Here is a 24,151-nt window from a genome sequence, read left to right as displayed (position 1 = left end):
GAAATGAAATGAAAACTATATTCCAACCAGGGGAATAGTTTTGTTTCCTAAGGCCTGTACCATTATCTAATAGCAGGAAGAGTATAGTGATGCTGCTAAAAACACCTATAATGCAAAGGCCAGTTCCTAGAAATGAAAACTGCACCAGTACAAAATGCTAGTAGTGCAAAGACAGAAACATTAGCAATAGTACAGTACAGCAGAGCAACACCTACGGTCCCCTGAGCTACACCAGGAGTGATCCCAGAGTGCATCCAGGCATCCAGGAGTAAGCCCTGAGCGTTGCCAAGTGTGGCCCAAGAAATGAAACAAAATAAATCCATGTACTGGAAACATATATATATATATAGCCTAAGCAACTTGCTTGTCTTGCACATGGTTGATCCCAGTTTGATTCCCCATACTACATTATGTACATGGTCCCCTAAGCATCATCAGGTAAAGTCCTCCAAATCCCCATAATACCAGAGAGATGGTACAGTAATTGACACACTTACTTTGCATGCAGCCAACCCTGGTTCAATTCCCTGGCATCACATATAATTCCCTAAAGAATTGTCAGATGTATTCCCTGAAGACTATTAAGGAGTCGCCCCTGAGCCACCACCAGGTATGGCCCAAGCTCCCCCTAAATAGAGTGCAAAAAACTATTTTTGTTTTTGTGCACTCTCTCCTTTTATAGCAGACTGGTACTTAGAATAAAAAACAAGAAACCCAGGCCGACTTTGCATACAATCAACTACACACCACCAAGAGTGACTCCTACAGGAATGGCCTAAAAAACAGAGTATATGAATAGAAAGAAAAGATCCATGAAAGACTGCAGAAATTAAAGTGCAAGAATCACATGCAGTCATCCTTTAAACTTGTTCTCCTTTAAATACTGGATTCCTACTATTTATTATATTCATTTATATCTGTTAATCTCTCTCATCATTTCTAATATAACTTCATGCTTATATTCATTCAGCCACTACATTAATAAACCATAGTTAGTTGTCTTCTGAAAGGTCTATGAAAAATGTTCACCTTCTAGTGTACCAGTTTGAGATAGAGACCTCACCCTTCAAATCCTAGTTCTTCATGGTCATTTTCCTTTTATACCACTACCAAACCACATTTCTTTAATTAAGAGCAAGTGGATGACAAAGAGATATCTCGGGGTTGGAGAGTGGGAACAGTGCTTAGTGCTTGCCTTGCTTGTGAGTTCCATCCCCAGCATCCCATACTGACCTCCTACAACACCACAATAATTCTGAGGGTACGAGCCAGGACTAACTCCTGAGCATTACTGGGTGTGGCCCCAAAGCCAAATAAATAAGACCTTTAGGGTCAGTCAGATGATTCAAGAGTAAAAATGCATGTGTTAGCATGCATGAGGCCAGGGTAAATCTGAGCACTGAATGGCTCCTGCAAAACCACACTGCGCACCACTGGGTGTGGCCACCAAACCAAAAAATTTTTTACAAAGCATAAAACAAACTCTTTCCCTTTAAAAACAAGAAACTAAAGTTCCAACTTGCCAATTACAAAAACTAGTATGTGACTGATTATTTCCTAAAGCCTTCCCCTCTTTTGTATCTTGCACAGGGCAGTAGGTAAGAAACTGAACAGATACACATTTAAAGTCATTGATTATTCTTACATCCAATAGCAATTATCACTCTTCCTTCTTAAAAGTTAATAGGCAACAAAATAGTCAAAGCTCCTAATTTCATTGTTAATGTTAGTATTTCCCTGTGTACCAGGTATCCTTTTTACAAATGTTCTTTAAAAATGTTCAGTACGTAGGCGTTGATCCAGCCCATCAAGTCTGCCGGAGGGGAAAGGGTGTTGCCCCATTCGCCCTCTCCTCTCTGGAAAGAAAGATGGCGGCCACATGGGAGCCTTGTGGACAGCAGGTATGAGCCGGGAGTGTGGGAGTGACTAAAACCTCATGGGAAGGGGGGCGTTTCGCTCCGCCCTTCACGCCCTACCGAGGCCACCGGTTGCCCCCCGCGAGCGGCTCTCCAGCACGGCCACGACTCCAGAACACAGAAACCAATTTCTTAACTATCTGACTTTCAGTAGAAATACTTCCAGGGTCAATAGGTAAAATAGCAGAAATCCAAAACCAACATTTAATTCTTGAACCCAGCTGTAGAAAGCAAATCACCACACAATGCTTTTTCAGCATGTCTGATTTGGGGGGGGGGGGGGGGGGTAAACTCTAAATAATAGTGGTGAATCTTATTGAAACAATGAATCTAATCAAAGCAGATAGAGTGTTAACTAGAATTCATCTGCCTCACAGGGACCGGGAGGGGTGGGGGGTGGGGTTTTATTGGGGTTCTTCAGGGTAAAAAATAAGTATTGGTAAAGGGAAATGTGTTTGATATTTGCATGACTGAGACATAAACCTGAAAGCTTTGTAACCTTTCCCACAGTGATTCAATAAATAAATTAAAAACAAAAATGTTCAGTACAGAGGTTCAAATGATAGCACTGCTGGTAGGGTGCTTGCCTTGTAAGCGGCCAGCCCACGTTCGATCCTCAACACCCCAATATGGTCCCCCAAACGGGACCTGGAGTGATCCCTAATTAGGCTGAGCCAGGAGTCAGATCTACCCGGTATGGGCCCGAAAACAAAAAACAAAACCTTAAATATATTGTAATTAGTCAGGCCTCAAAATTATTCTCAAATTATGCTATGATTTCCTTATCTCTTTAAAACTACTCTATTTTTAAAAACCTATCTATAGTATATAAAATGTTTTGAGAGGCTAGAGCAATAGTCCAATGGGGAAGGCATTTGCCTTGCACGTGGCCCATCCGGGTTCGATTCCCAGCATCCCATATCGTCCCCTGAGCACCGCTAGCAGTAATTTCTGTGTACAGAGCTAGGAATAACCCCTGTGCATCACTGGATGTGAACCAAAAAAAGCAAAAAAATAAATAATACCCCAACTCAACATTTACCCCAAAAAAAGTTTTGAATGGCAATGAATACTAAAACTCTTGCTTTGTACAAAGGAAGAAGTTTTTCGTAATTAGAAATTTAGTAATTTATACCTTAAAAACCTTTCACAAATTATTTGAACTTTTACAATATTTAAAACATTCAAAAATATGCTCTGTAGGGGCTATAACGATAGCACAGCGGGTAGGGCATTTGCTTGCAAGCAGTCAACCCGAGTTCGAGTCCTAGCATCCCATATGGTCCCTTGAGCACTGCCAGGAGTGCAGAGCTAGGAGTAACCCCTGAGCATCACCAAGTGTGACCCCCCCAAAAAAAAGTTTTGTAAATTACAAAACATCCTAGATGGATTTATTATTCTATCTACTTAGAATTATGATTTCACAAGTAGGATCAATACCAGCTATTTCTAAACTTTCTCATTTCTATCTACTTTTAATTCATTACTTTGAAAAGGTAGTAGCAAGGGATTGTTTAAATAGTTTTGAGCATTGCTAATTATTTACTAGTTAACCAACTGAAATTCATTAAAAGAAAAAAATTGGGGGGAGGGGTCACTCCTGTCTGGCTCAGGGATCACTCCTGATAGTGCTCAGAGGTACCATGTGAGGTGCTAAGTGATCAAACCAGGGTGCTTTCATGCAAGGAAAGCATCTTTAATAATCCTTTACTACATTAACAGTTTAGGCCCCAAATTTACACTTTACTTACATTTGATTCTTTGCTGCTTGCCTCTGAGCTTTTCTTTCTTTCCTTTTCTGATCTGGTGGCTTAGCAAAAACAATTTCAATATTTTCTCCCTCCAAATCTTTGCCATTCATTTCTTCCATAGCCTTTAAAGTTAAAAAATCAATAAGTTAAAGCTGGAAGGATGAGAATAAAAGTAGGAATGTTAAGATTTTAAGATATCCTGGGACCGGAGTGATTATACAGGAGTTAAGATGTTTGCACTGCACCTGGGCAACCAACCCAGTTTCGCTTTCCAGCATCCCATATGACCTCCCTGAGCAGTGAGGAGTAACCCCTAAGCCTGCCCAGGTATGGCCCAAAAAAATACAAAAAAGAGATTTTAGAGAACCTTTCTTCAATAATCACTTTTTTTGCCTAGCCTAGTTAGGCATAAAATTTGCTAAGATCAAAGAACAGTTTGAGTATACTATATTACCTTTGAGTTTCCTTCAATTTTTCAGGTGATTCTAGAAAAATTAATACACATTTATCTAATTTTTGCCCTTTATTTTCCAGTCTATTTACCTTGACAGCACCATCTCGCTCATCAAAATGAATGAAAGCATAATCTTTTAGTTTCTTTACTCGCTCCAGTTTTCCAAACTGACTAAAAGCCTTTTCTAAAATCTCCTCTGTTACGGTATTGGCAAGGTTTCGTACAAACAGCACTTTTACCTAAAATTTAAAGAAAACAACACATACAAACTCCATTATTCCCAATGCATGCTATGGCTAAGATATCACTGCTTCACCCTACTACAAAATTAACTTTAGTCACATCCTAATTAGATGAGTATCAGAAATATAAAGACTAAATTTTCAGCTCATTTGGGTAAATACCATGGAGCATGACTGATGAGGCTAACAAGCAAAAACCTGAACAGATATCTAATCAGAAATACAGAGGACAATTAAGCATCAGAGAGGCTACAGAATAGCAAACTGAAACAAAGATACAACTACATGCCTATAAGAATGGCCAAAATCCAAACCAATCACCAAAGGCGTGACTATTTTGAGCAACAGTAATAATGCTGACAAAAATGCAAATTAGTAGTCACTTTGGAAGACATCTCAAACTAGACACACTTATCACCAATCTAGTTAGAACATTCTTTGTGGTATTTACCCAAATCAGTTGGAAACATGTCTACACAAAAACCTACATATGGATGTTGATAGCAGTTTTATTCATAATTGCCAAAATTTGGAAGCAACCAAGATGTCCTTCAGGAGGGTGAATGGATAAATAAACTGTGGTACATCCAGACAATGGAACATTATTCAGTGCTAAAAATATGAACTCTCAAGCCATGAAAAGCCATGGAGGAACCTTAAATGCATATAACTAAGAAAAAGGATGATAATCTTAAAAAGCTACATACTGTATGATTCCAATATATGACATTTGAGAATAGGCAAAACTATGGAGAAAGTAAAAAGATTAATAGTTACCAACAGTTAGAAGGGAGGGAGGGATAAACAGGTGGATCATGGTGGATTCTTAGAGCAGTTAAACTGTTCTGTCAACTATGCCGGTGAAAACACATCATACCTATCAAACTCAGCTATACAACACCAAGGATAAATTATACTGTAAACTACGGGCTTTACTTTAGCTATAGTTTAAGTAACATAGGCTCACTGATTACAATGAATGTTAAAAGTATGCATATAAATTAAATGATGAAGGGGGCTATTTGTGTGAACAAATGGTATATGATAACGTATTTCCTGCTATCTTTAAAATATATATTTGTGGGTTTTTTAATTAGAAATTATGAAACCAGAGTAAAGTAGCAAGTAGAGTAATTGCCTTATACAAGGCCAACTCAAGTCCAACCCCCAGCACTCCAAATGGTCCCCTGAGCCTGCCAGCAGAGCCAAGAGTAAACCCTGAGTATAGCTGATGTGGTCAAAAACCAACAAATAAATTAGGAGTTATTTCTCAATCAAAATCACAGTAAATCCTAACAATATGAATTAAATGATTCCCAATGTAACTGTTAGACATTTAATACAAGTAGTCATTCACACATTATTATTAAAACAAATACACTAACTCAGGTAATCACTGAGTGTGGCCTAAACCCCTTTCCTGCCGCCTGCTTCTATTTAGGATCTGCTTCTGAAATATTTCCCCCTTGGTTTTTTTTGTTGTTCACACTCTGGCAGGTGCTCAGGACTTACTCCTGGTTCTGTGCTCAGATCATTCCTGGAAGTACTCAGGAGACCGTTTGTGGTGCCTTAAACCCTGTAATTTCTTCTGACCCCTACTTCTGAACTCTTAAAAAAGACTATGTATCAAAATATAAACTCTTTTAACCCTAAAAGTCCAAAAAGATAACTAGAATTTGACCTTTGGACTAAGAAGGGTTACCACTTCTCCCCTGAAATACTTGAAATAACATCCAAATTTATTAGAAGTGCTACCCCAATGACTGTTTAATAGGTCAGAAGAAAAATAGTTTAATCACTGTCATCAAAACCGCTTATCTGTAGGTTGGAGAGAAATTAGAGGGGATAAGGCATCTGTCCTGCATATAGCTCACTCCAATTCAATCTCTGCACTACATATGATTGCCTAAGTGCTGTCAAGAGTGACATCTGACCATAGAGCAAGGAGCGGAAGAGCCAGGAGTAAGCCAAGTGTGGCCAACTCTCCTCCCCCAAAAACACACAAAACATGTATCATTTAGTATTATTAACAGATTTGGCATTCCAGTCCTCTCGGTTTAATTCATCTCTTATTTGCTAGCCTACAGCCATTAAGGAGCCTTAAAAAGACAGAACTGCTAACTGCACTAGTAAGTAAAGTGTTGACTCAAGAGATGTTTGTTCTCAAAGGATGTCTCAACCAACTGCAGAAACAGAATGCCTAATAATAGCTAAACCCTGTAACTGCAGCAGCTCTGCTAAAGCCAGTACAGTTCGCTATTTTTAGGAGGAGGACTTTTTTAACACAAAAATCATGCAAGCTAACAGCACCATTATCAAAATATCAAAGAAAATTGCTCTTAGAATCCACTCAAAAGAGGAGTGGGCCAGGGATGTGGCTCAAAAGTGCTCGCGAACGCATGCACGCACGCACACACACACACACACACCACCCTTCATCACAACATGTAGGCTAACTGAAATTTATGACGAGTATGAAATCTATAGAATTACAGATGAGTGTCCCTGAATAAATTTCTAAGACATAGTCTCAGTGTACATTTCTGTTATATGCTCTTAATATAGCTTAAAAGCTTATAAATAATTTCAAAATTTATAAGAGCATATGTATCATCTAAGTTCTTTCTCTCTCACTAAAGCCTTTCTCTTAGCATTCTCTCACCAACCCCTCAAAAAAACTTAACTTGACTAAAATTACCTTTGCCATAACCTCAGGATCAGGATCTTCTATAGGATCAGCCCATTCAACAGTTCCAACATTTCCCCAGACCTTGACTTTACCACTCATTAATCTACGCCTTGCCTGGGCAGCTGTTTTGTGATCTTCATATTCAAGGAAACAAAAACCTCTGTTTTTTTTCTTGTCATCGGGTTGGTGGTATAAAATGACGTCTGTAAGACCCTCTAAAAGTAAGCAACCATTTAAGAAAAATTAGATAAAATAACAAGCAAGAACACCTATATAAACCAATGCTTCTAAAATACTTATGTGAATATAAGAATGGAAAAAACTTCTTTTGGGGGGCTATCACAAAAAAACTGGTTCACATAATTTACCTAATTCACACTCTCCAGTATTCTTAGTATAGACACACCCCACAAAGGGATGTTACTCAGTGCTTGTTTCTGGCACTGGGACCAGGGCCCTCACACATGCACACCATGCATTCCATGTACTCTTCCGCTGAGCTACAACCCCCACCTTTCAAAACATGATTCTCATTATGGACTATTCTTCCTATTTAAAAATGATAAATGGGCATAAAAATTCCTAACTGTTTAAGGGAAATGGTAGAACAAGTCAGACAGTTCAGACATTTTTCATATGAAGCAAGTAAATAGTATTTTTTTTAATGGATGTTTTCTGGACTATTCTCCTTCTATTTAAAAAAAAAGGGGGGGGCATAAAAATCCCTGTTTAAAGGAAATGGTAAGTCAGACATGGTTAGACATTTTTCATATGAAACAAATAAATATTCTGAACTCATTAATAGCTTTATTTCAAATACAATGTATTAGTGGTAAATAAAACTTTCAAACGTTCCTAAGGCTTATATAGTTTAACATTCAAGGCAGAAAAAAAAATTTTTTTAATAAAAGCAGCCTGAAACTCTGGAAACAAAAATGGTTTATAGTTCAAAGAAAATGCACCCTTATTAATAATGTAGAATCTCTCTGCTTGCAGCATGATGATTAGTTTGGAAAAATCAAATCATTACACATCAATCCTACTGAGATTTGTCAAACAGCACCTAAAAACATAAAGCACTACAATCTTCTAAAACAGAATGCTCATTATTGATTCTGCAGACTGATTTCAAATCCTAGTTTTATTCTTCACTTCCTAAGATTATCAAGTTATTTCTCAAAACTATTCTCATTTCCCTTATTTGAAAATAGTTACCTAAGATATGAAGACTAGTAAGAAAATAACTGAGCAAATAAATCTGTATTCATAAACTGCGAGGGTTGGAAAATGCACAAGGGTTCAAGCACAACTTGAATGCGACAGACTCTGATTCAATCCCATTCTACAAATTATACTTCATGTATCAACTAAACACACCACTGAACATGTGTGGTCCCCACCACCAGAACACGTCTTTTGGGGACCACTGACTGAAAAATCACCAGAAGGGGCCTTTAGGCCTCTTGAGAACTGTTTGGAGGCTCATGGAAGCCCGTAATAAACATGGTTGTCAAATTGAGGTTAAGCAATTACTTTCCCTATTTAAAGTAGGATGTCTTTCCAAATTAATTTGACTTACCTGTTACTTTGCTAAATTCTTCAAGAATCTGTTCCTTGGTTTTACTCTTAGGAATAGAGCCCACAAAAAGCCTATTGTTGGCAACCGAGATGCAGACACCAATGTGTTTTCCAGAACGAATTTCATGATTATTATACTGAAAGGAGAAAGAGTGCACCACACTTTAAAAACATTTATTACATCCTATAAATGGTTATTATAGGAAATCAAATCTGATACAAAAATAGTAAAGTAAAGGCCCTCCCGTTGATCATCGATTTGCTCGAGTGGGCCCAGAAACGTCTCCATTGGAGACTTTGTTGTTACTGTGTTTGGCATATCAAGTACGTCACGGGTAGCTTGCCAGCCTCTCTACCGGGCTGGCAAGATACGCTCGGTAGCTTGCTGGGCTCTCAGAGAGGGGCGGAAGAATCGAACTCGGGTCGGCCATGTTGGCTGCGTGCAAGGCAAACGCCCTACCGCTGTGCTATCATCGCTCCAGCCCTAAAACTTCAATAAAATCCAACGCTAAGCATTATCAATTATTTTCTCTGTTGAAGTGTTTATTTTTTTATTTTTTTGCTTTTTGGGTCACACCTGGCAACGCACAGGGGTTAGTTACTCCTGTGCTCTACACTCAGGAGTTACTCCTGGTGGTGTTCAGGGGACCATATGGGATGCTGGGAATTGAAACCGGGTCGGCTGCGTGCAAGGCAAACGCCCTACCCCCTGTGCTATCGCTCCAGCCCCTGTTGAAGTGTTTATTATGTTTTAAAGCTAAAGCTTCATATAATCTGAAACAGATTAAGTGCAATGACAATACACACTGTAGCACTGTCCTCCCATCATCAATTTGCTTGAGCAGGCACCAGTAAGGTCTCCACCGTGAGACTTCTTGTTATTGTTTTTGGCATATCAAATATGCCTTGGGGAGCTTGCCAGGCTCTGCCATGCAGGTGAGATACTCTCAGTAGCTTGATAATACACACTAGTTTATTAAATTAATGAAAAATGGTGTCAAATCATTAAAATTTGGAATGATTTGGAAATAGGTTTCCCAGTTGCTTAAACTGGGGGAAAAAAAAATCCTTCTAATACAAAAGGATTTTAAGTGCCCTGGACATGGTTGACTCCAGTTCAATCCCAGCATCTTATATGTTCTCCCAGTCAGGAACTGATTGCGAGGGGTGATGCTTTGGGAGAGCCACAAGAAAGCACTGAACACAACCAAAAATTAAATTTAAAAATGCTAGTTCCACCAATACCTTAATGTCTATTTGTAATTTATTCTGCTAACCAATTTTCCTGAAGCAAGGGAAAGTGATCATTAAGTATCATTAAGTTTACTGCCTTTTGGTTACCCAGCACCTAAAATGGTTCTTCCATCACTCCTTCCCTTAAAGTTCCATCACTCCTTCCCTTAAAGTTCTTCTTAAAGTGCTAACAGAACTGGAGAAGTTCAGAACCCTTATGCATGCTTTGCATGGAAGAGGTCAGGGTTCATACCAGGTCTCCATTCACTTCCAGAAATGACTTCAAAATTCTTGAGCTCCAGAATGTGTGATCTCAAAACAAAAAGCCACAAAAAGGAATAATATTCAACTTCAAGACTGGGGAGAAACACAATGGTAAAGCTATTCCTTTGCACTCCCCAACGGAGGGTAATGGATGAGGATAAAGAGAAGATAGAGAGGGAGAAGAGGAGAAAGTGAAAGAGAGCACATGAATCCGGAACTCTCTGAAACAGAAAACTTCATTATTCTGAACCTGACTCTTACACCATTTTCAACAAATCCACAACTAAGCTGGCAAAAGACAAGAATATGGAAACTGGGACCAGGATAGCTCCAAAGGCTGAAATGAATGCTTGCCATTGGGAGCCCTGAGTTCAATCACCCACAATACATGGTTCCAAAAACCCTCCAGAGAACAAATATTGTAGTTAATTTAATCTTAAAATAACCAAGTCTCATGAAAATGAAATACTGTAGAATCAAAACCCAGTATGCCAAAGTGACAAATATTACTTAAGTTCAAAAGCTAGATTTGTATCTGTAACAAGTAAATTATACACTTAAAAGCATTATAAATTAAAAAGGAGGGGGAGGGTGAAGATATAATACAGTGAGTAAGGCACTTGTCATGCACACATCCCACCCTGGTTTAAATCCCTGGCATTCCATATGGTTTCCAAGGTCCACCATGAGTAACCCAAGCATCACTGTCTGTAGCCTTTTATGTTCAGTGCCAGGAACAAACTCAGGTCTCTAATACACCAGAGGCAAATTCTGCACAACTAAACTACATCTCCAGCCCAATTTTTGATTACTGAAAAAAAACTCCCTGAATGGGAGGATTCACAAGGAGAAATCTATGCTATTTTCAAGATGACAAAAAATTCAGTGTATTTTTCCCTTTTTTGAAATTTTATTTTTTAAATGTTCTAATGGTAGAGGCATCTACTCTAAGAAAATGGGGCTGCGCCTTCTCCAGATGGAATCCCAGTGACCACAAGCATGGCTCGGGTATGTGGCTACCAGGACGATTCCTCTGAACCACGTGGGGGAACTGGAACGGGGCTGTTCCACCCTGACTCCCAGTTAGCCCCTGATCCTGGAAGTCACGCCCTCAACCTACCCCAGTGCCATCTTGCTGCACTCAGCAGTGAAGAAATCTGTCGGGCACAACACCGGATAATTCTCCGGGCCCCATACCGAGCCGATCACCAGGGTGCAGGAGATGGAGCAGGTGCAGTCCCCCCTGCCTTCTCCAGATGGAATCCCAGCGACCAAGAGCTTCTACAAGCATTGCTCTGGTATGTAGCTACCAGGATGATTCCTCTGAACTTCGCGGCCGCATAAGTGGCTGAGCAACCTTTCCTGATATAAAAGCGAGCAATGGAAAATAAATGATCTAGTGTCTGCCCCTAGAAGACAGGCTTGAATAGTGGTGAGAATATCCAAGCAAAATTCCCAAAACTATAGCAAGAGTATCTGAACAACTGTCTGCCATAGAGGCAGGGTAAGGACTGAGACGGAAATGGAGGGAATAACAGGGATATAGGTGGTGAAAAGTTTGCACTGGTGGAGGGATGGGTGATTGATCACTGTAGAGCTGCATATCAAACATGAAAGCTTTGTAACTGTCTCACAGTGGCTCAATTTAAAAAAAAAAAAAAAAACCTGGCTGGAGCAATAGCACAGCAGGTAGGGTGTTTGCCTTGACGTGGCCCACCTGGATTCAATTCCCAGCATCCCATATGGTCCCCTGAGTGCCCCCAGCGGTGATTCTTGTGTGCACAGCCAGGAGTGAACCCTGTGCATTGCCGGGTGTGAACCAAAAAGGAAAAAAAGAAAAAAACAGAAAGAAAGAAAACACAGAACTAGAGAAATACAATACGTAAGGTGCTTGCCTTTTATGTACAGTCCCTGGAACACCGTATGATCACTGAGCGCAAAACCAGGAGTTTTAGCCCAGAGAGGAGGAAGGAAGAAGCAAGTCTATTCTAAGTCCTGAGGGCTAGAGCAATTGCGGTGGGTAGGTAGGGTGTATGCCTTGCATGCGACCAACCCGGGTCCAACTCCCAGCACGCCATTATGTTCCCCTGAGCACCATCAGAGGTAATTCCTGAGCACAGAGCCAGGAGTAACCTCTCTGCATCGCCAAGTGTCACCCAAAAAGCCAAAAAAAAAAGGGGGGGGGCCTGAGCACAGTCAAGTGTGGCACAAATACCCTCCTTCAACTCACCCCACAGAAAATATAGCTAGTGCTGGCAGATAGCTCAAAAGACTGGAACACCTTTGCATGCAGCTCTAGGGTTCTACCTAGGTCCTCTCCCAGTTCCTCTAGAAGTGATCTCCCCACAATCCTACCAGGATTAGCCCCTAGACTATTTCATTATCTAGAGATGGTGAGAGCTTGTTTGGAGGTTCTAGCAGGGACAACCAGCAGGACCGTACTACTGTTCAAGAAGGGAGACATCCATGACATTGGCAACTATCGCCTGATCTGCCTATTGTCTGTCATCTACAAGTTGTTCACTCGAGTCATCCTAAATAGGATTGGCAGAACACTAGATGAAAGACAACCATGCGAGCAAGCAGGGTTCCGCAAAGGATTCAGCACCATCGACCATATCCACACGATAACCAAGCTCATTGAGGTTTCTCGGGAGTTCAAGATGCCGCTCTGTTTAACGTTCATTGATTTAAAGAAGGCCTTTGATTCTGTTGAGATGGAAGCGGTCATTGAAGCCCTAGCCAATCAGGGCATTCAAGCCCAATACATCAGGATCCTCCGTGAGCTGTATTGCGGATTCACTACCAGGATCTCACCATTCTACAAAGAAGTGATCGTTGATGTCAAGAGAGGGGTGCGGCAGGGTGATACCATTTCACCGAAACTCTTCAGTGCCACCCTCGAGAACATCATGCGACGACAGGAATGGGAAGGAATGGGAGTGAAGATAGATGGTCGGCAACTTCACCACCTCTGCTTTGCTGATGACATTGTTTTAATAACACCAAACATCAGCCAAGTGGCACAAATGCTGGCCAACTTTGACCGTGAATGTGGAAAGGTAGGACTACAGCTGAATCTTATGAAGACAATGTTTATGAGAAACAGCCTTGTTCCTGACGCCCCATTCGCTCTCAATGGAACGACCATCTCCAAATGCAACAGCTACGTGTACCTAGGTCGAGAGGTCAACATGACAAATGACCTGGCACCCGAGCTGCGCAGGAGGAAGAGAGCAGCTTGGAACGCCTTCAAGAACGTGGAAGAAATAGCTAAGAGGACAAAGAACCTCCGGCTCCGGGCACATCTCTTTGATTCCACTGTTCTTCCTGCATTAACATATGCCTCAGAGACCTGGGCCCTACGCAAACAAGATGAGAACGCTATTCAGGTCTCCCAAAGAAGAATAGAAAGAGCTATGCTTGGAATATCACGTTTCACTCAAATGAGAGAAAGAATCCGGAGTTCTGACATCCGTCGACGATCAAGAATCAGGGACACTGTCTCATTTGCCAAGGCGTCAAAAATCAGATGGGCTGGTCACGTAATGAGATTTAAAGACGACCGCTGGACTAGAGCTGTTACTGACTGGATTCCACGGGATGTCAAAAGACCGCGTGGCCACCAACCTACCAGATGGTCAGACTTCTTCGTCAAGATCATGAACGATCGGTTTGAGGCCCTTCATGTTCCCGGAGCAAACAGATGCCATTGGGCTACACTAGCACGCGACAGGGACAAATGGAGACGTTACTGGCGCCCACTCGAGCAAATCGACGACTAACGGGAAGTTAAGTGATTAAGAGATGGTAAGTTTCTTCCCTCGCAAACCTTCTAATCACTGTCACTGCTACAGTAAATCGAAGCAAGAAGAGTAGATGGGATGCCAGGAATTGAACCCAGGTGTGCCACATGCAAGACAAAAGCCCCACCCACTGTACTATCGCTTCAGCCCCTTGTCCACAATTCTTAATTTTAAAAGTTTTTGGAAAAAAAAAATAGCAATCCGTAGAGTATACCGATTTGCCAATGAAACCAAGTCATAAGAGCAGCAAAGGAGATCTTTTGGCCTTATTACCTAAGCAAAGCAAAAGATGAGACTTTTTTTCCAAAAAAGACATTTCTAGAAACAATGTCTTATCTTCGTATAAGTATATGATCCTGCACATGCATAAGCATGCACTTTCACATGTATATTTGAATTGCTTAACTTTTCTCATTCTAATATTTTTTAACACTACTCAACCTTAAATTCAAGATTTAGCTTTGCAATCCAGCTTGAAAGTACCTTGACAGAGAGGCCTTATAAAAATTGTGCTGAAGGGCTACAGAGATAGCACAGAGAGCAGAGTGCCTGCCTTGCACATGGCTAACCTGAGTTCCAACCCCAACATCCCAGGAAAGTACCCTGGGCACCACCAGGAGTGAGCCCTGAATACTTATATTGTTTATTTTTGGATGGTCAGTGTGCACTCACAGTGAGACCATATTGGGTGTAGAGAATTGAACCAGTTAGCCATGTGCAAGGAAGCTAGTGCCCAACCCACTGTACTATAGCTCCAGCTCCTCAAATCTGAAATTGAATCCAGAAGTGTTTGTTCATTTCTAACTCTTCTTAACAGTAATCAAGTCACACTAACTCCCAAATGTTCCCTTTCTTTCCCTTCACTCAATCTCACCTTGCTAGTGGCGTGAACTACAGGTTATCAAAATCTTTTCAGATCCTGGTCTTATTACTTAGGGTACTGCATGCAAATTCACCAAAACACTTCAAAGACTGTCCAACAACTATATATACTCATTGAAGTGATAGATAAAAATTGAACAGAATGTAACACATCACTATTATTTCATTCTTCAAAATCTTTAACCTCTTTATTGCTGCCACCCTTTGGAGGCCTTTATTCTCTTCATACATCTTTCATTACTCCTCCATTTACATTATGCTATACAAAGGATCAAAATGTCAATGGCAGGCAGAAAGATTCTTCACTCAGTGGTAAAGATCATGTTTTGCATGCATAAGAGCTGGGTTTGATCCCCAGGTCAAAACAAAACACCTTTAATGGCACCATGCAACTTAGCCTAGCAATCAGTGACTAACTACCCTCTGGTATTGATTTTCTACAATCAAGGACTTTACTACATTTCTAGAACACCACTTCAATTAAGTTGTGTTTTCTTCTGCTCTAGTCATGAGTTTTCTCTAATAACCCCAATCCAAGATCATCTGTTCAGGGCTGGAGTGATAGTACAGCAAGTAAGACCCTGGCCTTGCACACAACTAACCTGGGTTCGATCCCCAGCACCACTTATGGTCCCCTGAGCACACCAGGAGTGATCTCAGGGCACAGAGACAGGAGGAAGCCCTAAGCACTGCTGTGTGTGGACCAAAAGCAAACATCAACAAAAAAGCAATCTATTCCTTCATCCCACAATCACCCTCTGAGATATTTACATCATTTACAGCAGCTAACCTATCATGTCCTACAAACTCTAATGTCAAGAACTGGATCAAATTACTTTGTATGCCCAGATTAAGTTTTCTTGTTAAACACACAAAATAATTATTTGCTAAATTGCTGCTACAGTATTTTGTGGACCATTTGACCACTGAATTCATCAAAATGATGTGGCTTAAATGATTTTACACATAGCTTTGGTATATAAAATAACCAATATTAAAATCATAATTATGTTCAAGTAATGCAAAAATCCTAGCAAATAAGGATGACTAGTGTTTTCAACACCAGCGGCCCTGGGGCTACAACTCTGAATAGCACAGAACACAAATAAACACACACACACTTGATTGTCCTTCCTCTTAGTCTTTCTGACAAAACCAAATACTACATATACTTGCAAATACCTCACAAGCAAGACAGCATCATCCACAATAAATCTATTTAGTCCTTTTGACTGAAAATAGTAACAGAATTGCCCATGTAAACCAGAAACCATTTAAACACCAAAACAGTCCATAAATTCTGTTATACATAACAAATTTGATGGCATGGTAAGTCAAGTCAGGTTAACTTTATACAGCACCCATTACGAAGTGAGTATTGTTTTTAACACTGAGGATGCAGGTAAGGGAAAGATTATATTCTCATAGGAGAAATAAGCAATGAATTTATCAAATCAAGAAATCATTTAAAGGAACAGACATATCCCAAAGAGGTAAGAACTTAAATGCAGGAGACTCGGGGAGATCCAGTTTCAATACCAGGAAATTATTCCCTAAGAAACTGCCAGGTATGGCCCCAAAATAAAATCACAAGTGGCCAGAAGGGAGAGCTCATGGGGCTGAGCTATTGCTCAGCATGCAAGAAGCCTGGGTTCAATTCCTGGAATTAGAATAATCCTCATGCACTGCCAGGAATAACTCCTGAGAGCAGAGATGGAAGTAGCCTGTATTCTACTGGGTGTAGCCCAAAAGCCAAATAGATGTTTTTGGGTGTAAACAAAAACTAAATGGAGTTATTTCAAGTGCATCTAAGGAACGTATTATGTTCACAATCAAGATAATATATTATCAAGTGTCATGTTCAAGATACTACTGTGGGGGAAAATGGTTAAGAATAAATTTCTCAGTCAGAAAAGACCTCTAAAGGAAAGGAGGTCTGTGCCCGAGAGATAATACAGGGGGCAAATGTACTTGGTTTGCTTGTGGTCAACCTGGATTATTCCATCCTTAGCACCACACGTGGTCCCAAAGACACCTCCACAGCAATCCTGGGATACAGAGCTATCCCTGAGCATAGCCAAGTTTGACCTCCCAAAATAAGGTAAAGAAGCAAAGTAACAGAAGCAACCAAAGAGGTCATCGCTTAGTATCTGCAAAGGATTAACAGAAGGATGATGGAGAAGTAAGCAGTTTTTTAGATATGGATAGGGCTGTGTTTAGAAGTCTTTTTCAGCAAGAAAATTCTGCGACCTCAACTATGCTGCTGAGTGTTTACAACTGTGTTTACAACAAAGTAGTGACACTAGTCAAAAGATACCTTAGAAGCTTGCACCAGGCCGATTTCACCAGGGTGCCTCAGGTAGGAGCAGGCATTGTCCCTCCACTTGCCCCGTAAGAATCCCAGGGGCCACAAACCTTCAGAACCTAATGAAAAACCCAGATACGCGGGAGTGGGACCAGCACTCCTTCCCTTCAGGGTCCTGGCTGTCGGGCCAAGAACCACCTCTGATGCCATTTACAAATGAATCTCGGAGCAGCTAGATGCAGAGCTGTCTCTGGACCCCAGTTATTTAAAGTCTTAGAATTCTAGGAGCACAGGCCGTGACATCTCATGCCGTCTACAACAAGCAATACAAAATATATGATCTAGCATCTACCTGTGGGGCAGGCTTGAGTGGTGGTAGGAAAACTAGAAATAATGGTGATGGGAAGGTGTAATGGTGGTGGGACTATTGTTAAAATATTGAATGTGATCAATTATTGTGAATAACTATGAAAAATGAAGTTTGAAAAAATAAAGATACCTTTGAACAGGCTGCAGAAATAAAAATGGCAAAAATGCGGATAGATGCAAAAACAGTATTTTAAAACCAGATAAAGAACTTAGTGTCCAAGCTACTTTTATTTAATTTCTTTTTAAAAAAGCCAATTTATTTTTATTTATTTCTTTTTGGGGGTCGCACCCAGCAATGCTCAGGGTTTACTACTCCTGGCGGTATGTGGGGGACCATATGGGATGCTGGGGATCGAACCCAGGTCGTCCACGCGCAAGGCAAACGCCCTACCCGCTGAGCTATTGCTCCGGCCCCTCAAGCTACTTTTTTTTTTTTTGCTTTTTTTTGGGGTCACACCCGGCGATGCTCAGGGGTTACTCCTGGCTCTGCACTCAGGAATGACTCCTGGCGGTGCCCGCAGGACCATATGGGATGCTGGGAATCGAACCTGGGTCGGCCGCGTGCAAGGCAAACGCCCTACCCACTGTGCTATCACTCCAGCCCCTCAAGCTACTTTTAACACAATCTAAAAACCACCACCTAATTTAAACGACTCAAGTTACCTTGTAATGTAAGTAGCATGTGCTCACATAAATTACATCCAGTTAACAATAGTAAATCAAGCTAAACAAAATCAGGCTAAAGCTGTATGGCCTCAGGCAAGTCTATTTATGTAATAGTATAGAATGAAGATAATTCCACTTAACTTCAAGTTGAGTACATTATTTTAAAGGTACTAACATAGAAGCTAACACAGCTTTTATCCCTAAAAGCAAAGTAGGTGGTGGTTTAACAAATTTAATCTTGCTTCCCTAGCTAGATTGTCATCATTAAGGGATTAATTCCCCCCAAATACAAGAGTTAAATGAAACTGGGTCATGTAAGATGCTTGAAAAGGCCAGAGAGCACAGCAGGTAAGGATGCTTGCCTTGCATGTGGTCAATTAGGGTTTGACCTCAGTACCCAGGAGTGATCCTTGAGTGCAGAGCCAGGAGTGGGTGTGGCTCAAAAACCAAAAATTGGGGGCTGGAGAGATAGCACAGCAGGTAGGGCATTTGCCTTGCACGCGGCCAAACCGGATTCGATTCCCAGCATCCCATATGGCCCCCTGAGTAATTCCTGAGTGCAGAGCCAGGAGTAACCCCTGTGCATCACTGGGTGTGACCCCCCCCAAAAAAACCAAAAATTGAAGAAAGCTTGTGCTGTTTCTATAATTTCATGCCTCTTCCAGCAGTTAATATTAATTAACCCCCAACTTTATATAAAATCCAGATTAAAATTTAAAACTTGTTTTAAGCTAGAGGAAAATCTTCGTTCAATCATTATCAAATACAAGTTCAAATATGCGTGGTAAACTATAATTGAGACAAATGTTAAGACTGTTCAAGCACAGGGGCTGGAGCGATAGCACAGCGGGTAGGGCGTTTGCCTTGCACGCAGCCAACATAGCTGACACAGGTTCGATTCCCAGCATCCCATATGGTCCCCCAAGCACTGCTAGGAGCAATTCCTGAGTGCATGAGCCAGGAAAAACCCCTGAGCATCGCTAGGTGTGACCCAAAAAGCAAAAAAAAAAAAAAAAAAAAAAAGAGACTGTTCAAGCACAGGGCTGGAGCAATAGCACAGCAGGTAGGGCATTTGCCTTGCTTGCAGCCGACCCGGGTTCAATTCCCAGCATCCCATATGGTCCCCGGAGCACTGCCAGGAGTGATTCCTGAGTGCATAAGCCAGGAGTAACCCCTGTGCATCACCGGGTGTGACCCAAAAAGCAAAAAAATAAATTTAAAAAAAAAAAGTGTTCAAGCACAGGAAAGGAGTTTTACTTCCTTTACTTTCTTTAAAAAAAAATTCATGGTGGGGTTGGAGGCAGCACAGCGGGTAGGGCTTTTGCCTTGCACACGGGCCAACCCGGGTTTGATTCCCAGCATCCCATATGGTCCCCTGAGTACTGCCAGGAGTAACTCTCAGTGCAGAGCCAGGAGTAACCCCTGTGCATCGCCAGGTGCGACCCAAAAAGCAAATAAATAAATAAAATAATGCATGGGCTGGAGATGATTGCATAGCAGGTAGGGCATTTGCCTTGCATGCAGCCGACCTATGGGTTTGATCCCAGGTATCCCATACATACCACCAAACATCGCCAGGAGTTAATTCCTGAACCAAGAGCCAGGAGCAACCCTGAGCATTCCAAGTGTGGCCCAAAACCCAAAATAATAATGATGCAAAAGTCCTTTCAAATTTAATTAGGGGGGCTGGAGTGATAGCACAGCAGGTAGGGCGTTTGCCTTGCACGCAGCCAACCTAGGTTTGATCCCCGGCCTCCCATATGGTCCCCTGAGCACCGCCAGGAGTAATTCCTGAGTGCAGAGCCAGGAGTAACCCCTGTGCATCTCCAGGTGTGACCCAAGAAACAAAACAAAAAAAATTTTAATTAGAACTAGAACAAGCACTCCGTTTTCTTATTTAACTTGTGGCAGAGTGCTAGCACAACAGTTAAGGCACTTGCATTGAATGCAGCTGATCCCAGTTGTATCCCCAGCACCACATGAAAGACCACAGAGACAATCAGGAGTGATCCCTAAGCAGAGCCAGGAATAAGCACTGAGCACAGCAGGGTGTTGCCAAAACAAAAATCCACCTCTGATAGCAATTAATTCAAGTAGGCTCACTTATGATTCAATGGGAAAAGTTTTCCAAGCAAGTCGCATGAGTACTTGAAGAAATTGAGCCAGACAAATAGCACAGGAGGAAATGTCCTTTCCTTATATGTGGCTGACGAAGGTCAATCCCCAGCACCCCATATGGTCCCCTGAGCCCCATCAGGAATAGTCCCTGACACAGAGCCAGTAGTACTGAGCAACACCCAAGCACGGCCCAAAACCAAAAAGGAAAAAAAAAAAGTTCCTTTACAAGAGTACTATTTTCAAAAATACAAGTAGCAAACAGCATCCACGTCTACTTGAATGTTTCATTCACTCCTCATTCTACCAGTATACAGCCAGAAAGATGGTTCAAAGGTATTGCTTTACATGTGGGAACCCCAGATTTTGTTGGGGGAGGGCAGCCATACCCAAGGCTTACTCATGGCTCTATACTCAAGGATCATTCCTGGTGGTGCTCAGGGAACCATATTGGAAATCAAAGATCAAACCTGGTTAGGCCATGTGCAAAGCTAGTGTCCTACCACTGTACTACCTGTATCTCTGGCCCCAGACTTGCATGGTCCCTGAACATTTGGGGATGCCCTCCTACCCCACCCAGTTAATTGTCATAGTAAGACAACCCTTGAGGGAAGAGATAGTATATAAGACAAGGTGCTTGCATTGCAGGCAAGCCAAGCCCTGGCTGGCACTACATGTGCATCAGAGCAAATAGCCCTCAGAAAAGATACTCATGAGTTGAGACCTGAGCACCATCTAGCAGGACCCAAAGCACGTCCCATCCCCAAAAGAGAAATCAGCAATTCTATTATCACCATTATCCAATTCACAGTAAAACATCCTTTTTTAAAAAATAAATTTTAAAAAATACAGTGAGTAGGGCACTTGCCTTGTAGCCAACCTTAGGTTTGACCTCCAGCATTCTGTAAGCGCCCCCCCCACCCCCACCCCGGGGCCCTGCCAGAAATGACTCCGGAGTGCAGAGCCATGAGAACCCCCTGAAAATTACTAGGTATAGCCCAAATGCCAAAAGGTGTAAATAAAAATACAAAGAAGACCAAAGAAATAGTACAAGGATTAAGACATATTCCTTGCACATTGCTGACCCCAGTACAATCCTTGGAACACTTGGAACACTCATGGTCCCCAGAGTACTGCTAGGAGTTAGATCTGACCACATTTGAGTATGACCAAACCCCTTCCACCCACAGAATAGTAAAGGCCTGCGGTACAGCTCAGTGATAGAGCATTTGCCTTTTTGTCTGAAGCCCTGGGTTCGACCCCCAGCACAAAAAGAAATAAAAAGCATGTCCAATTCATCCTAATATATAATATACCACTTTCACAAAGATTATCTCTTAAAAGCAACAGATGTAAATCCTCTTAATTCTTCAGGAGGGAAGAATGCACTTAGAACTTAGAACATATTTAATCCCGCCCACCAAAATATTTTAAAGTTTATGATTAGAGTTCCAAACCTAAGAAAACAGTTCAGCTATCTACAAAAGGTCCTGTGTTGTATGTAATTACAGGGGAAAAAATGCTTTAAGACTATAGTCTAAGAGCCAGCAATAGTACAGGTGCTAAGGCGCTTGTATCCTGTAATTTGTATCCCGCTGACCCCAGTTCAATCCCTGGCACCACAGAAGGTCCATAAGTATGCACCACCAGGGGACACTCCTGAGCAGAGAAATAAATGAAATATAAGATTACAGTGTAAAGCTACTACAACACAGTTTTGAGCTAAAACATGTATCTATAAGCCAAGGAAAGGCCCACACTAAACTAATTCTTGGGTATAAAGTGGCATTCAAATCAGATTACAATTGGGTTATAAGCCATCTTTCAACTTACTGTAAGGCTCCCAGAAATAGTACTGAGAATTTAATTGAGAACCTACCACAATTAGCGTATTTGCATTTTTTGTTGTTTATTGGTAGTGTCAGGATTAGAACCCAGGGGTCTCACACATACAAGGCATGAGCCTTATCACTGATCCCAAGCCCTAATAGTCTTACTTTGGCAGCAGAAATTAAGTAGCAGGTCTGAAGAGGTAATACAGGGATTTAGGGCTTGCCTTGCATTCTGTCAACTATGGTTAAATCCACAGCATATATGAATATGAGCATAGCTGGGAGGGGAGAGGCTTAAACCCCAGACCAGGACTAGGACCACCACTTTCCGCATCTCACACCCTCACACACACACACACACACACACGCGCGCGCGCGCGCGCGAATTAAATAGCCTACAATTCCTTTTTAAAAAAAAAATATACTGGACGTGAGAAATAGCTCAAAGGGCTGGAGCACATGCTTCGCAAGGTAACGGCCGGGGTTCAATCCCAGCACCACATTGTTCCAGGAGCAATTCCCAACCTAAAAGCCAGGAGTAGCACCTGAGCATGTCGAGTTATTGCCCAAAACACAAAAGGGGAAAAAGTTAAATACACTAATTATTTCTTAGCTAAAATTAAAACTATTAATATTTAGGAGTTTGACATTACTAAAATTTGAACTAGCATTTTATAGTAAAATGCTTCATAGTAAAATAGTTTTCTCATTTATTCTACTTTCAACATTAAAATTTACTGCCAATTTCTTGACTAAACTCAATAAAGTATCATTCAAAAACCCTAAGAGATCTTTAATTGTAACAGAACTATGGAAACCAGAAATAGCAGATGACCAAGTGTATGCTTTGCTTGCAGGAGACTGTGCTTCAATTCACAACATTGCTTGCAATCTTCCCCAGCAGAACTTTGAATAACCTGACAATATCATGTGTGGTAAAACAAAACATAATTTTAAAAATTTTTAAAAATTATACCTGAATTACCGAAATTTAAAATTTGACAGCTTTAGGGGGCCACAGTGATAGTACAGAGAGAGGGCAAGGGAATGTGCCTCGCACACAGCCAACTAAGGTTCAATCCCTGGCACCCCATGAGTCTCCAGAATCTCACCAGGAGGGATTCCTGGGCATAGAATAAGCTCTGAGCACCAAAGATTGACCCTCACCAGAAATTAACTAAACAAAAAATATTGAGTTTGGTCTCCAGAGATCATAGAGTAGTTGAGGTGCTTGCCTTGCAAAAACCAATCCCAGGACAGAACATGGATCTCCTCAACACTTCCAGGAGTATTTCTGAGCAGAGAGCCAGGAGTAAATTCAGAACACTGCAGGGAATTACTCCCAAAACATAACAATTTATAACAAGGTTACCATATAGCGAACCATTCTCCTAAAAGAGGAAGCATTCTTTGGAAGGGAAAAGGCCATCATACCTGAGCTCCTGCAATGTTTTAAAACAAGCCTATACTGGACTGGAGTTAGTACAGCAGAGAGGGCCCTTGCTGTAAACACTGCCCACCTGGTTAAATCCCTTGCATCCCGTAAGGTCCCCCAATCATTGTCATGAATACTTCCTGAGTGCAGAGCCAGGAGTAACCCCTGAATATCACCATTTGTGGTCCAAAAAAACCAAAATGGGGAAAAAAAAGACATTTAAAGTGTTCCAAGTAAAACTTATCTGCCATATACAATCACGCCCACCAATGAACAAATTCAAGCAACATAGAAGAATATTCTTGGCCGAACAACAGTATAATGGGTAGACTGCATTTGCCTTGCACGTGGCTGAGCTGAGTTCAATCTCTGGCATCCCATATGGTCCCCTGAGTATCACCAGGAGTAATTCCTGAGTGCTGAACCAGGAGTAACCCCTGAGAATTGCCGGGTATGACCCAAAAAGACAAAAAATATATAAATATTCATGTGGTCAAAGCAATAGTACAATAGGTAGGGCGCTTGCCTTGTATTCAGCGAGCCCAGGTTCCATCCTCAACACCCCTTTATGGTCTTCTGAGGCTGAGGGCAGAGCCGTGAGTAAGCCCCAAGCA

At 41.4% G+C, this 24,151-nt stretch overlaps 1 protein-coding gene across 5 annotated transcripts in view; it reads right to left on the bottom strand.

Moving 5' to 3' along the window:
• Positions 1 to 24,151, bottom strand: part of SYNCRIP (synaptotagmin binding cytoplasmic RNA interacting protein) — a 42,248-nt gene that overhangs the window by 10,184 nt on the left and 7,913 nt on the right. For all 5 annotated transcript variants that reach the window (XM_056110076.1, XM_056110080.1, XM_056110077.1 and 2 more), the window contains 4 exons: positions 8,632 to 8,767; positions 7,062 to 7,267; positions 4,211 to 4,360; positions 3,668 to 3,789 (listed from right to left, as the gene is read on the bottom strand). In XM_056110076.1, the coding sequence (XP_055966051.1) occupies positions 3,668 to 3,789; positions 4,211 to 4,360; positions 7,062 to 7,267; positions 8,632 to 8,767 (614 nt within the window). The remainder of the gene's footprint in view (positions 1 to 3,667; positions 3,790 to 4,210; positions 4,361 to 7,061; positions 7,268 to 8,631; positions 8,768 to 24,151) is intronic.

Source organism: Sorex fumeus, unplaced genomic scaffold (assembly GCF_029834395.1).
Source record: "Sorex fumeus unplaced genomic scaffold, SorFum_2.1 ptg000008l, whole genome shotgun sequence".
Taxonomy (NCBI): domain Eukaryota; kingdom Metazoa; phylum Chordata; class Mammalia; order Eulipotyphla; family Soricidae; genus Sorex; species Sorex fumeus.
Note: the sequence above shows the minus strand (reverse complement) of the source record. Positions and strands in the feature narration are given on the sequence as shown.